The sequence below is a fragment of the Bos grunniens genome, chromosome 11 (assembly GCF_055505025.1).
Source record: "Bos grunniens cultivar Pamir isolate PY7600 chromosome 11, Bosgru_T2T1.0, whole genome shotgun sequence".
Classification (NCBI taxonomy): domain Eukaryota; kingdom Metazoa; phylum Chordata; class Mammalia; order Artiodactyla; family Bovidae; genus Bos; species Bos grunniens.
The window spans coordinates 15126918-15142104 of NC_141175.1; the positions used below are offsets into that span (position 1 = coordinate 15126918).

The 15187-nt window shown below is 52.1% G+C and overlaps 1 protein-coding gene across 3 annotated transcripts in view; it reads left to right on the forward strand.

Moving 5' to 3' along the window:
• Positions 1 to 9151, forward strand: part of TTLL11 (tubulin tyrosine ligase like 11) — a 268134-nt gene extending 258983 nt beyond the window's left edge. For all 3 annotated transcript variants that reach the window (XM_086325418.1, XM_086325419.1, XM_086325420.1), the window contains one exon: positions 8300 to 9151. In XM_086325418.1, the coding sequence (XP_086181544.1) occupies positions 8300 to 8595 (296 nt within the window). In that variant the 3' untranslated portion in view covers positions 8596 to 9151. The remainder of the gene's footprint in view (positions 1 to 8299) is intronic.
• The last annotated feature ends 6036 nt before the right edge of the window (positions 9152 to 15187 follow it).

Genomic DNA, 15187 nt, shown 5'->3' on the forward strand with positions numbered 1-15187 from the left:
GGAGGTGGCAGGAAGTGGTGACCAGCCCTGCAGCCCATCTCCCCAGACGATGACTCAGGAGTTTGCATCTGCCTCGTGATGGAATCAGGGGTGACCCTGGCTGGGGCTGGAGCGGGACCTTCAGGCCACTCTGTGCCCGCCAGCGGTGTGACCTGCGATTAATGAAATGATGGAATAACTGCTTTCATCTTTGCTTATGTTTGCTATGTGGGTGCTGCGGGCTTCTGGGGGTAATGATTTTTATCCAAGGTCTATTTATGGTTCACTCCTGACACTTAGTAATTTTTCCATCTAGCCAAGGACCAAGGTGATGGTGACTCGCTGCTGCAATGCCTAGATACAAGAACTCTGTGCGTGAGACTTCCGTTCCCCAGCTATAGGGGAATGGCTGTCTCCTCTGTCCCTTAAAGGTTGAGCCTTGAGGAAGTTTCCACCTGTTTTGGGATGAGATAGTGTAGACCAGCAGTGGGGGACCCAGTACCGCCACCCTGGACAGTGCGAACTGGGGCACAGGAAATGTGACCCTGGGCAAGTGGCCAGGCCTCTCTGGGTTCAGCCATCTCAGCTGCACAGTGTGAATATCAGCAGGACCAGGCTCTCAGGGTTGTTGTGAGATTGAAGGGACACGTGCAGGGAAAATGCACAGCGTGAGTCGGGGCGGCAGAACATCTTCAATAAACGTGGTTTGAGGTTTTAATTATTATAATAGAATTTTTAAAGATATTCTTTTTTTAAACAATTTGTTTATTTTATTTTTGGCTGTGCTGGGTCTTCGTTTCTGCGTGGGCTTTCTCTGGCTGTGGAGAGCAGGGTGTTACTCTCTAGTTCGTGCGCAGGCTTCTCACTGCGGTGACTTCTCTTGTGGAGCACAGGGTCTAGGCACACAGGCTCGGGGGTTGTGGCGCACAGGCTTAGTTGCTCCACAGCATATGGGATCTTCCTGGATCAGGGATCGAACCCGTGTTTCCTGCATTGGCAGGCAGATTCTTTACACTGACCCAGCAGAGAAGCCCAGTTATTATTTTTCAAACATTCAGAAGCCACTATCCCTCCTAACACTTCTGGAATCCTGAGAAATGACCCAATCCTCTGCCCATTTTACTGAAGGGGAACGTGAGGCCCAGAGAGGGGGAGTAATTGGCCCAAAGCCACGACACGCAGAGGGCAGAGACCAGGTGATAATCCAGGTCCTCTAACCCTGCAGCATAATTTTTCCTCCTGTAATCCCAGTCAGATGGCTCATTGATTCCACAAACACTTCCAGAAAGCCTGCTCTGTGCCAGCTAGAGATGGGGGCGCAGGCTCCCCAGCCGCAGGACAGCCTAGTGTGGAGATGAGCCGGTTGGTTAGTGCAGTAGAAGAAGCAAATGAAGCCAGCGTCATGATAGCGCTCCAGGCAGCGGGAGGTGAAAGGGCAGGCATTAAAGCAGGGAGATGACTGGTATTTTTCAAGCTCTGCATTGGGCTTTTTCTAGGGAGTGCTTGATAAAAGCCACTCTTTACAGACATAGAAACCAAGCCCTCCAGAGGAGAACTGGCTCCCGAAAGACTAGACAGCTAGCACGCAGCAGAGCGGGAACCAGGCCAGCCCAATCAGTCATTCCTCCATGGAGCCAGATGCCATTTCTCGGGAAAGGCCCAGTTTTCATCTCCCGCAGTGGAGCCCTTTGAGACCCCAGCCCCAGGCCTGGGGGAAGGACTATGGTAATGCTTCGGGGGACCAACTGCAGCTACAGATCAGAGCAGACTGCAAGCCACCCCAACAATGGGGAGAAGACAGATCCTCGTGATTAACCACCTCTGAGTCGGTGCAGCCTTCACATAGCTCTTCTGGGGAGCGTTCTGCTGCACAGAGAGGAACCACTAAAGTAATTCTAGTCAAGATCACTCAGCTTTATTTCCCACCACCGATTCCAAACAGAAAGCCTGTATACTTGCACATTTAAAAAGTCACTATGAGACAGAAACCTCTCTTCCAGGTGAGCAATGAGAAAGAGATTTAAAGGTTGGGGTGAGAGAAAGAATCAGCGAATAGCTGTCCTAACCCAGCACACCAATATTTTGAAATAGAATTACTAGCAAGGAAGCACAGGTATATTTGAGAGGGAAAAAAAATATATCTCATATTCAGTGTGGGGTAATATCTCTGGCTGTCGACAATGATTTGGATTTAATTATATCATATATGCAAATGTGCTCTATAAACTATAAAATAATACATAAATGTCAGATGTTAAGAAAGAACACTGTGTTGGAAAGAGAACTGTGGGTTTGAGAGTCAGCTAAGGTTTAAATGCCGCCTCATCCACTTAAGGGGACCTAGACAAGCCACTTGGCCTTTCTGGGTCTCAACTGTAAGTGGGGAATCCTTGTAATAACATCCTCTTCTGAAAGCGACTCAGAGAACCAGATGAGAAAACGGATATTCTTTGTAAACTGGCAGGTGCTCTACACACGGACCACATTATTCTTGTTTCCATCCTTAAGCCCCAGAGTAGATGATGAGATTATCAAGGCGCAGCCGCCAGCACTGTCCTTAAGTCCAGTGATCAAGAGCCCCTCCCTGGGCGTGGAGAGCAGCAGGCTGGGGGCCAGGAGCCAGTGGGCCCTCTCTCACCAGGCTGATGGACAGAATGAGGCCACAGCCTGTCAGGGGCTGCATCCTATATGCAAGTGGCCATCTCGGCGAGAGCCACGTGGATGGCTACACTGGAAGGTTCCAAGGGTTGCTTTCTCCAGCAAGATCCATGAACCCAAATGAAGTTTAGAAAAACACTCAGCAGCTGATCTTCAGGCACAGCGGGCAGGAGGGGAAAGCCTGTTTGCGAAACCTGGGGGACGGTTCTGCACCTCCTTGCTGGCATCCAGCAGAAATGGGAGTGGTGGGAGGTGGGCTCCCTCATTCACTGCAAGGCAGCGTCATTTCTTCCTTCTAAGTGACTGGAATTAACACCCTGACCTGGCCATCTCTTTGACGGCTCTTGAAGCCTCAGCAGAGTCAAAAAGTTACGGGAACAATCCTAGGCTCAGGCACCTTATTGGCTATATGACTTTGACAAGTCTCTTGAATATAAAACGAGATTGATGGTCACACTTGCTCCCTGAGATTTCTGAGAGATTCGTTCAGTTAAATAATGCAAGTGCAGCCCTTCGCCCAAGGCTTGCACATAATGAAGGGTCAAAGAATATGAAGTGCTATTGTTTCCTTTCATCCCTTTTACTGTAATGGGTCACTGAAGCAATGTTACCAAAGAGATGCTTCCAGCTCTGCATCAGAGCTGTAAGGAGTGATCCGCCAGGGCTGGTGGAGGAGCAGGGGAGAGGGGCAGGGTTTCTTACATTTTCTCCTAAATAGCTCAAGTAATCTCGAAGACCTGGTAAATGGCAGGAGAGACTGCAAGTACTGGCTGCACCTCAGCAGAACCAAGCTACAGACCAGGGCGCTATGGACTAAAGCATGCCCTACCCCCCACTTTCAGTCATATGTTGGAACCCTAGTATAACTGTTTTTGGAGTTGGGGCCTCTGAGGAAGTAATTAAGGTTAAATGAAGTCATAAGGGTGAGGCCCTGATCCAATAGGACTGGTGTCCTTATGAGAAGAGATGCCAAATTGCTGGCTCTCTCTCTCTCTCTCTCTCTCTCTCTCTGCCTTGGGAAGCCACAGAGAGAAGGTGGCTGTCTGCAAGCCAAGAAGAGAGCCCTCACCAGAACCACACCATGCTAGCACTCTGATCTCAGACTTTCCACCCCCAGAACTGTTGAGAGAATAAACAACTGTTGTCTGAGCCACCCTGGCTATGGTGTTGTGTTACGATATTTGGCAGCTCATGCAGATGAAGATGGTAGAGACAGGTGGGCAGTGGGATTTCAGAGGAGAGAGCTTGTTCTCTGCACCCCTAGAGGTTCTTGATCACCCATGGCAGGGCTAGTCCAGCGCTAGGTTTCTCAAAAGACCATGCTCTCAACTTCTTCACTCCACTGCCTCCTCAAGAGCCCTTCAAGAGACAGCCAAGAGGGAATGTTCATCGCAAAGCTTCCTGATCACCCTTGAGTGTCGGATCCCCAGCGCTGCAGTTACAAGCAGTATCTGGGCCTCATCACCAACAGACAGCCTCCAGGGGACAGGAACAGGAACCTGCATTTCCGGCAAGGTCCCCAGGTTATTTTACAGATAAAATGTTAGCAAAACACAGGCCTTGAGGGGAAGGCCAGTCCCCTCAGCCTGCTGTTAGAGCCCCTTCTTCGTGAGGACTCCTGACTTGCCTTCATGCCCCCATCCACCCCATTGGCCCCTCAGAGACATAGGCACGACCCCCAGATTCTATCCAGAACCTCATCACCTTTCACCACGCCACCACCCCCCACTGCTGCCCTGTCCAAGTCGCTATCAGCCCTCGCCTGATAGGACCAGCACAGCAACCCCCTAATGCATCTTCCCGATTTTTTTCTCCTGTGCCCCTGCCACTTGCTGTCAACACAGCACACACCTGACCATGTCACCTGGAAACCTCCCAGTGGCCACCTGTCTTCCTCAGCATGAGATGCGAAGTCCCACCTTGGTCCACAGGGCCCTTATGGCCTGGCTTACCAGAACCTTTCAGGCCCACACTCCATCAGCACAGACAGAGAAGGGCAGGGCCTGGCAGAGGGCAATAGAGCTTGCCGCCCATCCACCCCCGCCCCCGATTAGTGGTCAAGCCGTGACGCTAGAAGAAACTGGGGATGTGTGGTTTCTCAGAAACCAAGAGAGGACTTAATGCAGAGTTGGAACAAGTTCATGCTTTTCCAGCTCCATCATTAGTCTTTTAAAAATAACTGATTGCAAGTCTGCTTTCAATCAGAGTGTCTTAAAAGGCAGACATTTTTAGCCCAAAGTCAAGCTTCTGTCAGTTTCAGGGGCCAGCCCTTTTGCAAGCAGGCCCCTTTTTGCAGATGGGCTTTCAGAGTGGAGAAAGAACAGACTGAACCTGGCAGCAGGAGGAGGCGAGGCAGGGACAGGTTCTCAAAGTCGGATCCCGACTAGGAGCCTCGTCACCATCTGGGGATGTGTTCAAAGCACAAGTTCTCAGACCTTCAGAACCAAGAACCCTGGGGTGGAGCTGCAGTCCGTATTCCAACACAGCTTCTGAACAGAATCAGCAGAGCCTGAGGCCTGGGTTCAAATCCCAGCCCTGCCGCTTACCAGCATGTGACCTGAGGGCAAGTTATGTGATCTGTCTGGGCCTCAGTCTTCTCATCTGCACAGTGGGACGTGTAGTGAGGGTCGGAGCACTGGCATCGTGTACGTGACCCATGCAGGAGTCAGTAATGTCCATTCCCCTTCATCCTCGTGCGTATACTTTATATAAACTTTTTATCAAAGCAGAACATGTATGCAGAAAGTTTGCACTCTAATTTTTCAAAGCAATGACTTCAAATAGTAGCAGTCTTCATGATTAGAAGCAGCTGTCCCAGCATCACTTTTTTCCACTCTCTAGATTTTCCAGTTGCATTATTTTTTAATTGCACATGTGTGTACTATAGAATGGAGAAGGAAATGGCAACCCACTCCAGTGTTCTTGCCTGGAGAATCCCATGGGCAGAGAAGCCTGGTAGGCTGCAGTCCATGGGGTCGCACAGAGTCGGACACGACTGAAGCGACTTGGCAGGCAGTACAATAGAAAATCCGAAAATGTAGATGAGCAAAAAGAAAACCAAGGATATCACAGTCAACCCCATTTCTCGTTTTATCAATAATGAGATATTGATAATGATTTCTCAATGATTTAGCCATACTTTTTTCTCCCGAAAGAGGTCTTAATTGTATTTTGGGGGGTGTGTTATTGCTCTAATCACAGTCTGCCTCCAATTAAGGGAAGGAAATGGGTGTTTGTTGAGTAAAAGGTGCTCAGTCCTCACTGTTCAGAGTGTGTGCTCCAGAGACCAGCAGCCTGGGTACCACTGGGAAGCTTGGCAGAAATGCAGGGTCTTGGGCCCCATCCTGGAATCTGAATTTTTTGACAAGACTGTGGTTAAACTGAGGGTGGGGGGTTGTAGACCCCAGAGCTATGAAACTTGCAGTCACGCACTGTTTTTCCAGTCCTGGATAGGAGACTCGAGCTAGCATGTAAATACGTGCGGCTTCCTTTATAAACGGAAAGTCTTGCCGCAAAGCGCTGCCAGCTGAACTGAACAATGTGATTGATGAGGAGGGTGATTTATTCTGGCCTGAGCTCCTTATCTTGTCAGCGACCAGGGACATGCCGTTCCTGGACCCGGCACCCGTCTGCCGACCACACTTGGAGCAGCGGCGCTCTGGAGATCACACACTTGTGAAGTTGGGGGCTGGGACTGCCCCGGCTTTCTCTGGTTTTAGATCCCAGCCTCTTCAGCCTGCATGTCCTGGACCCTCCCGCTGACTGTGCGTGCACACACACACACACACACGCACGCACACCCTAGGACAGCCCTGGCCCAGAGTCAGTGATTAGAAAACGTCTGTCTCCTCATACAGGCTCAGGCCTCATCCCCTCCGTCTTGGTCGGTACCAGGCCTCTGTTTACATTAAAAGGGTTACTGTTCTTTGTATCAGCTCCTGTCAAGACCAAGCAGGGGACTTGCAGAGCGTCTGGAGTCAAGAGAAGCTGAGTAAAAAAAAGCTTTGATGGACTTAGAAGATTAGAAACAAAAAACAAAAAAGCAACATCTTTGCTCAGCTCAAGTTTCCAACACAAAAAGATCTCTCAGATCCCAGGGTCCATATATCATCCAATATTTACGAACTCCAGGCCAGGCTTCTGCCTACAGTGACAGAGCAGGCAACCAGTTTGTCTGAGAAGGAAGCAAGGCCCCTGGGAAGGTGTGGATTACGAGTGGGAGCTGGCTTCTCTAAAAGTACCATGTGGCATTTGGTCCAGCCTTAGAGCCATCTTCCCCAAGGAGCCCAGGGAGCCCCATGATTTTGGGTCATGGAGCTCACTTTCACTAGGATGTTGGGAAGACTCAGAACCTTTTGCGAGGCACAACTTGGTTAAGAGAATTGGGAGTCAGAGTGTGAATTTCCAAGCCACAGGTCTCTGGCTGTGTGACCTTAGGGAAGTTACTCAACGTCTCTGATTGTTAGTTTCCATATCTGTAAAATGGGACATCATAATAGTGACCTTGCAAAGGCATGTCTGTGAAGCGCCTAGCGCTGACTCATTCGTTCATTCACTCACGTAGTCAGTCCCTCTGTATGGAGCATCTTCTGGGGACCTGGCGCTGGGGGGGACTGAGGTGAGCTGGAGCCCACAGTCCAGCAGGGAAGCTAGAGATTGTCAGTGAACCGCGCAAATAAAACCCTGAACTAGCCGCCAAAGGTGCTACCAAGAAAAAGGCAAGAAGCCTCTACCAGGGGCTGGATCTTACCTGGCACTCAGAGGAGGGTTTGCTGAGTAAGTGATTTTCAGCTCAAATCCCAAGAAGGAGTAGGAATTTACGAGGCAAAATAGAAGAACCTTCCAGGCACAAAATGGGGTTTCCTATTAATACCTTTCAGAATATAGTTTTGAGTATAGAGGAGGGGTCAGATATGTTTTACTTTTTGAGGTAAAATTTACATGTAGCAAAATGCACAGATTTTAACTTAAGGTACAATTTGTGGATTTCGAGAAATGTAACTGACATGCCTATGAGGGCTTTCCCTGGGTAGTTCAGATGATAAAGAATCTGCCTGCAGTATGAGTAGACCCAGGTTCGATCCCTGGGTGGGGAAGATCCCCTGGAGAAAGGAATGGCTACCCACTCTGGTATTCTTGCCTGGGAAATCCCAGGGACAGAGGAGCCTGGCAGGCTACAGTCCATGGGGTCACCAAGAGTCAGACATGACTGAGCACCTAGCACTTTCCATGAGGTTATAGAATGGCCATCAAGTTGGACTCATCTTCACACCCTCTCCCTTATTATAAAAGTTGTGGGCTGGGTTTTAATGGGAACATTTGATGGCGATGCAAGAGAATAAGGCATTGGGCTAGGTTTAAATCCCAGCCCTACGGCTTTCTACCACTGGACTTTGCCCAGGTCTCTCCAGTTCTCTGAGACTCAGTTTCCCCATGTGTAAAACTGGGTTATTGAACCTTCTTCACAGGGCAGCTTAAAGGGTGAATCTGCAAGCGGTTGTGAATGCCCAGCTGGCCGGGCGCTGGTCAAGCAGGCCGAGACGGCCCTGTTTCCTCTCCGAAGGAAACGGCGGTGGGGAGAGAGCCTGGTGGTTGGCGTCGGGAAGCCAGGGCGCCTGCGCGCGCACACCAAGTCCCCCTAACGCCGGTCTCTCGTCCACAGGGATGTGCCTGCAGGCCTTCGTGGAGGCCTTCTTTTACCTGGCCCAGAGGAAGTTCAAGATGCTGCCGCTCCACGAGCAGGTGGCCTCGCTGATCGACCTGTGTGAATATCACCTGTCCTTGCTGGACGAGAAGCGCCTAGTGTGTGGCCGCAGCGGCACATCGTCAGGGAGCCGGCTCCAGCCCAGCGGAACCCCGCAGGAGGCCGCGCCTCCAGCCCCACCGGCCGAGGGCCGGCCCCAGCCCTGCACAGACGGCGCCCACAAGGTCTCCCACTCCAGACACACCCTGTCCTGAGGGCCGCTCTGTCTTCCCGGAAGAAGGCTGAGCCTGAAAGACGCCACCCCCGGGCTTCCTGCTAGTGGAGAGATGGCAGGATGCTAAGTCCCAGCCCGAGATCCCGCTCCTCGTCTCCGCGTTCCGCTGAGCTGCGCTTGGCGAGCCCGCCTGATTCTCGCCCGCTCTCCTTCCCAGCACCTCTTGGTGGCCCACCTGCTCGCAAGCCATCAGCGGACATATGATATCCAAAACATAACAGATGGCCTCTTCTCTTCTAGGCTCGTGGGAAGCCACAACTGGGGATAAAAAGCTGCTGTGTTTGGGGCAGGGTGGGGGGCACCAACAACCTCAAGACGGAGGGCCATGGAAAGAACTCAAGGCAGCTGCATCTGGGGTCTGCCCGGGGGGGCCCCCCAGGGAGAATATGGTTAGAGCCTAGGAACATCATATTTGACTTCCTACCACCCCATTCTGTGAAAATGAAGTGGAAATACCCAGGAGGCCTGCACGCTGTCCCACCCCAATCATGTGCTGCGTGGGTGCAGTTAACAGACCGACCTGGCTGATTTCATGAGCTTGTCTGTTGTCAGCAGTGTTCCGTGTGTTACTCATTAAGATACAGATTTCACTGAGAGGCAGCTCAGGAAGGCTCCTGGAGTCTCAGAGCTGGCTGCAGCCTGTGAGCCACCTTCTGTCCCATTTGGTTTGACCCCACAGCAGGGGTTCCCCAGTCATGTGTCCTCTGATCACAGCTCTCCACGGTAGGGCAATCACCATGTGTGCCCAGAGTGTGTGGGGAGCCCTGGGGAAGGTGGAGGCTTCAGAGGGGAGGAATGTGTCTATAAGCCCTGCGTAAGGATCAGAGCGAGTCAGAGCTTGACATTAGAAGTGTTGGGGAAAGGGGAGTCACATTCTCCCTTCAACAAGACCCTTACCATTCATGTCCCCAGATATCCACCTCCCAACCCTGCCCGTCTCAGAGGGGAAGCTTCAGAAGCAGCGGAAGGGAGCACTTTGGAAAATGGCCACAGGCAAGTCAGGGTCCAGGGCCCGCTGACCACAGGCAGACGAGAAGCTGCCCTTGTACAGCCAATCTCCCCAGAACGCTGTTGGGTTTGGGGTTAACATGGCCCTTCCCAGAAGGTCCCCACTTATAAAGGACCCTGGAGGGCCCTGGAAGGAGCTCACCATCAGGCTCTGAGGGAGGAGAATGAAGGGTCTTGGACAGCATTCGTTAGCATGGTGCCTGGCACACAGTAAGGCTCAGAAAACGCTCACGAATGTAGGATCCAGGAAGGGTCAGAGATGTGTCCTAGACCAGCACAGACATCTTCCTTCCCCTGCTTTTCCTCTTCCTCCTAACACTCCTCCCTGTCTCTGAGCCAAATCCCCTTCACTCCAACCAGTGGGAGCAGTTGCATCAAGGTCCAGCACAGACCTTGGTCCCTCATAGGTGTTCAAAAAGTGTCTGTTGAAATGCCCAGCTGGGAGTCATCCTCTCTGGAATTTTTTTCAACCCAAAGGGAAGGCTGTTAATCTAAGATCGCTCCAGCTGTTGGGCAGTTTAGGGGGTGGGGTGGGGGTCTGTTGATCCTTGCCTCACCTTCCCTCTAGGCAGACGCCCATTCCCTCAAGGTGTGAAGTCTGCCTCCCCCGCCCCCACAGGGTGGCTCCCATGTGATGCCCTCATCCCATTGCTTCTCCCCTCCTTCTCCTAGAAGCCCAGGGCAGACCCAGGTCTGCAGCCCGTCCACCGCCCAGGGGGCCCTGGCAGTCCCCGAGCCTTGCAGGGCCCATGCTGGGCTGTTAAGTGATGGGAGACTTTGTCTTTCTATAAAGAAAATAAATGCCTCTATTTTCCCAGCAAAAAGCAGGGGGTGGCCACAGGTGGGAAGGACGGGAGGTACCTGATGAGCAGCAAGTGCCTCCCAAGTAGGGCCATTTTAGCGGTGTCATCAGCTCTGTTTTCCAGTCGTCCAGGGCACTTATGTAAGGCCGTTCCCATTTTCAGAGAAGGGAAACAAGGCCTGGGAGGTCACGTGGGAGGTCAGGTGTCAGTCCAGGTCAGTCGACTCCAGAGCCCCATCCCCTCTGTGTCCCCAGGTGAGTATGAATCCAGCTTCAAACAGAGCACTGGTGGGTCCTTCCTGCCTGGGGACCCCCAGGGCTCTGCACACTGCCACGCCATCTGGTGTCACAGGTCAGGACCGTCAGTGTTCCTAAACTGTCCACTGTGAGAAAATGAGTTTGAAAACCCTTTGTCCGCTCTCCCAGAACCCTGTGACCACAGCAGATGGATTTCACAGCTAACGACCCAAGTAAATGGTCCCTGCACGCTTATTAGCAGCTGGGAGCAGCAAAGCATCTTTTAGACAAAGTTCTAACTTGATATCATTTCTTGAAGTCGGTTTCCAGAAAGCATGCCCTTGACAAAATGGGATGCCATCATCAGGTTCCAAACCAACCAAACACATTGAATTTTTTAGAAAAAAAATAACCAGTCGTCTGAATTCTAGGGGACTTCCCTATTGGTTCGGTGGTTAAGAACCCGCCTGCCAGTGCAGGGGACGTGGGTTCGATCCCTGATCGGGGAAGATTGCACGTGCCACAGGACAACTAAGCTCGTACACCGCAACCACTGGGCCTGCACTCTAGAGCCCAAGCTCTGCGACAAGAGAGACCCTCACACGGAAACTGGAGAGCAGCCCCTGCTCGCCACAACTAGAGAGGGCTCACACACGGCAACAAAGACCCAGCACAGCCAAGAAGACATTAAATCAATAAAAAAATTGTTTTAATAGGCTGAATTCCCCTTGCTCTGTTTGGGGTGAACCTCAGCTCCTAGGATGAGGACCGTCCTCCCTTCACCCCTCGCCTCTCACCCAGAGGCATGGTTGCTGGGTGGTCACGGTCTAGAAGGAGCCCCTCCAGGGCAGGACAGGGCTTGAGAAGCCCCGTGGCCCTCAGTGAGCATTGGGGAACCAAGGCTGCCGTAGTACAGGAGGTCAGCAAGTGACAGAGCGGACCCTGCGTTTTCTTGATGCCACTGATCAGGAAGAACCAGAGGCTGCTCCATTATCGGAGCGAGTGATCGGAGACTTCCCCCACCGCCTCGTTCTTAATAGGAAGTCCCACTGTTTTAACCCTCTTCGGTAATTAGCTGCTCGTTGCGTAGGGGGTAATTGGAGTGATCACAAGAGCAGGCGTCTCCTTCCTCCGGGAAGAGAGATGCTCCATGTGGAGCTGAGTCCCTGTTCTCTGCCCGTAGGATCGGCCCGTCCCCAAGAAGGGCCCACGGACGCCATCTGTACCTCTTTCCCCCTACCCTCTCCTGCCCTTCCTCCCCTCCTGCTGGTGCCCCCCTCACACACAGTCCGGCCACACTGACCCCGCCACTGTCATGGCCCGCAGCCAGAGCAGGTTCAATGAATAGATGAGATCAGGTTCAGCCTCATCCATCTTGGGCTGCATGCATCCCTGGACCCTGCCCGCCGCCTCATTTCCTGCCGTGCCACTTCTGGTGTACCTACCCTTCCCTCTTCAGGGCTGGCCTTGCCTGCTCGCCTCCTTCCTGCCTCCCGGGGCTGTCCTTGGCCTCTCTGCCTTTCCCATCAGGAGCTCCGTCTCCACAGCGTGGGCAGAGTGGAGCTTGCCGCAGGGGCTTGTGAAGGATGCAGGTGGACTGTTCGCAGCGCTGGTCCCAACGGACCCCACCCCAGGTGCAGAGGCAGGGCCTCCCGGAGACAGGCGCCTCCATCCCCAGAACTCCCAAATCCCTCTTGTTTGTCCTCCGTCTGTCCTCCCAGCTCAGACCTCATCATCTCTGGCCTACCCTGCATCAGTCTTTTGCCTCTTAACCCCCTCAATCCCTATCATTTCAGGAAGAACTCAGAACCAAAATGCTGATTGCCGAATCCCCTAATTGTTGACCCTCCTCTTTTCCCAGATGAAGCCCAAGCTTCTTGACCTTTAAGTCCCCTCCTCCCTTTCCACCCTAAATCCATGCTCAGCCCCCATATCTCAGGAGGAGCTTCTGTGCTCCTACAGCCCTGTGTGTCTGTTGTTACCACTCTGGAGAGAAGGTGCTGATTCCTGACCCTTTGGGAGGTGGTCACAGGGCCCGCATCTGCTCCATGCGCTCCAGGTTTAGCTGTCCTCTCTGTTGGACCCTCCCTCTGCCCAGTGGAAACTTGTTGTTCAGTCGGTCAGTCATGTCTTTGCAACCCATGGACTGCAGCACATCAGGCTTCCCTATCCTTCACCAACTCCTGGAGCTTGCTCAAACTCATATCTGTTGAGTCGGTGATGCCATCCAACCATCTTATCCTGTTACCCCCTTCTCCTGCCTTCAATCTTTCCCAGCATCAAGGTCTTTTCCAATGAGTTAGTTCTTCACATCAGGTGGCCAAAGTATTAGAGTTCAGCTTCAGCATCAGTCCTTCCAATGAATATTCAGGGTTGATCTCCTTTAGGATGGACTGGTTTGATCTCCTTGCTGTCCAAGGGACTCTTAAAAGTCTTCCCCAGCACCACAGTTCGAAGGCCTCAATTCTTCGGCGCTCAGCCTTTTTTGTTGTCCAGCTTCCATAAGTAAGTGGAAACTCACTTATCTTTCAAAGTCCAGCTCACGTGTCTCCACTGCCATCCCTCAAGCAATAAGCCACCCCCTCCTCCTCCTCGTGAGAACTGGGAAGTCCTTTGTGATCATACTTGTGTGGTGTCAGTGTTCGCGTCCGCCAAGCTGTGAGTTCCTTCACGATCAGGCGGGTGATGGCTTGACACTGGCCACTCGGGCACCAAGCTGGGGCCCTTCAGGTACAGTTGAAATAATAGGACTGTTCAGAGGACCAGGGGAAGGAGCCTGAGTTCTCCCCCTGCAGAAGCCCTGAGGGTTGGATCTGTGAACACCTCCGTGTCCTGGGCACGACAGTGGCTCCTCTGACCCTGGGCAGTCTCTCCCGGTTCCGTTGTACCTGGATCCAGGTGTGGGCTCCATCCCACATGGGCACCCCCTTCTCGTTCAGTCTCGGAGACCGAGGGTCACCGGGCTGGATCGTGTCCACCACGGCTCCTCCATCAGACATCTGGCCTGTCTCTCCAGCCCCACAGCCTCTGTAGGGGCTTGGTTAGTTCAGAGCAGATAATGCTGATGTGAATGTAGTTAGGGTGAGTAGGACCAGGCTGGGGAGGAGCCCAGACATTGGCATGGCGTTCTGTGCGTTTCTAGAACCAAGAGTATTTCCCACGAGAGGGTGACATCTGTTTGATGCTTCACAGTTTACACAGTACTTTTGCCTCCATCCTCTCGTTTGATCCCCCCAGTGACCTCGCAAAGGGTGAGGCTGCTCATTGCCCTCTTTTCACAGCTAGGGGCACCAATGCCCAGGTCAGGTGACTTGCCTAAGGCCTCGCAGCTGGTGGAAGGCAGAGCCCAGCCCCCAACCCCTTCTCCGCCCCTTAGCCGCTCTGCATGGAGGCTTAACAGGCCTACAGGCCAGGAGGGAGAGGGCTTTGGCTCCATTTTCACAGATGCAGAAACCCATGTCTCAGAGAGGCTGGGTGATGGCTCAGGGAGTCCTGGGGTTCTGGGGCTCAGCTTGTGGAGGTCCTACCTTCTCTTTTGCCTGTACACTCTATGGGGTCCAGGTTCCTCGGCTGCACCAGGGGGTGACATCTGCTCTCACATTGGGAACAAAAGATGAAAGTTGGAAAGCATGACACGCGTGAGAGCGCTTTGCAGACCCGAGTGCTGGAGTGCCGTGTTAGCCTCAGACCGGCTTCTGGTTTCCTGCAAAGTATAAAAGGATAAAGGGAGAAGGTTCCTCCTTGAATACTGTAATCCATCAGGACAAACGAAGTCGAGACACTCAGCTCCCCTCCCGCTCCACCCTCTTTCATTTTCCTTGCATATTTGAAGACATGAGGGCTGAAAAATGGTCTCTGCTGCTCCTCTGACACCTGGAATTTGCCTTGTGATTGGCAGACTATTACTTTAAAAATAGCTTAAACATTTTTTTTTTCATTTCTTGATAAATATCCTAAACTCCTCAGTCCCGGCATTGAGAACCAGGCTTGACTGTCTGGCATTTGAGCCCCTTTCAATAAAATTCAGAGATGATGCAATTCCCCCATCAGTAGCTCAGAGCTCTCCTCTTCTGGCAAGATGCGTTTTAACCTAAAATCCAGCTTGCTCTGATTGATATTTTTGCCCATCTCCCACTGAGTCTGACAGATACGGGAGACGTTTTCCCATATGGTATATGAATTTCTCCCTCATGAAATAAGTTCAATTTTTTTTTTTTTTTCTGTTCCCAGGGCAAAGGAGCTTTGCAGAACAGGCAACACAGTCAATTACCTCCATCTCTAGTAACCAAAAGTCTTGCTTTTCCTGTAACTAGGAAATCCACGGAGCACACAGCTTCCACATGTAGGCATGCGCGCGCCCAGACACACTGAGCACCATTGAGCTTTGGTATAAAATGGCAAAATTCCTGATGTTTTTTTTGCTCATTTCTAGCAAATTGCTTCTGAGCCTTATTCAGAGAGCAGACGGAAGGGGGTCTTTGCAGCCCTGGAGTGATAGAACATGCTTAGGAGGCTGGTGGGGAAT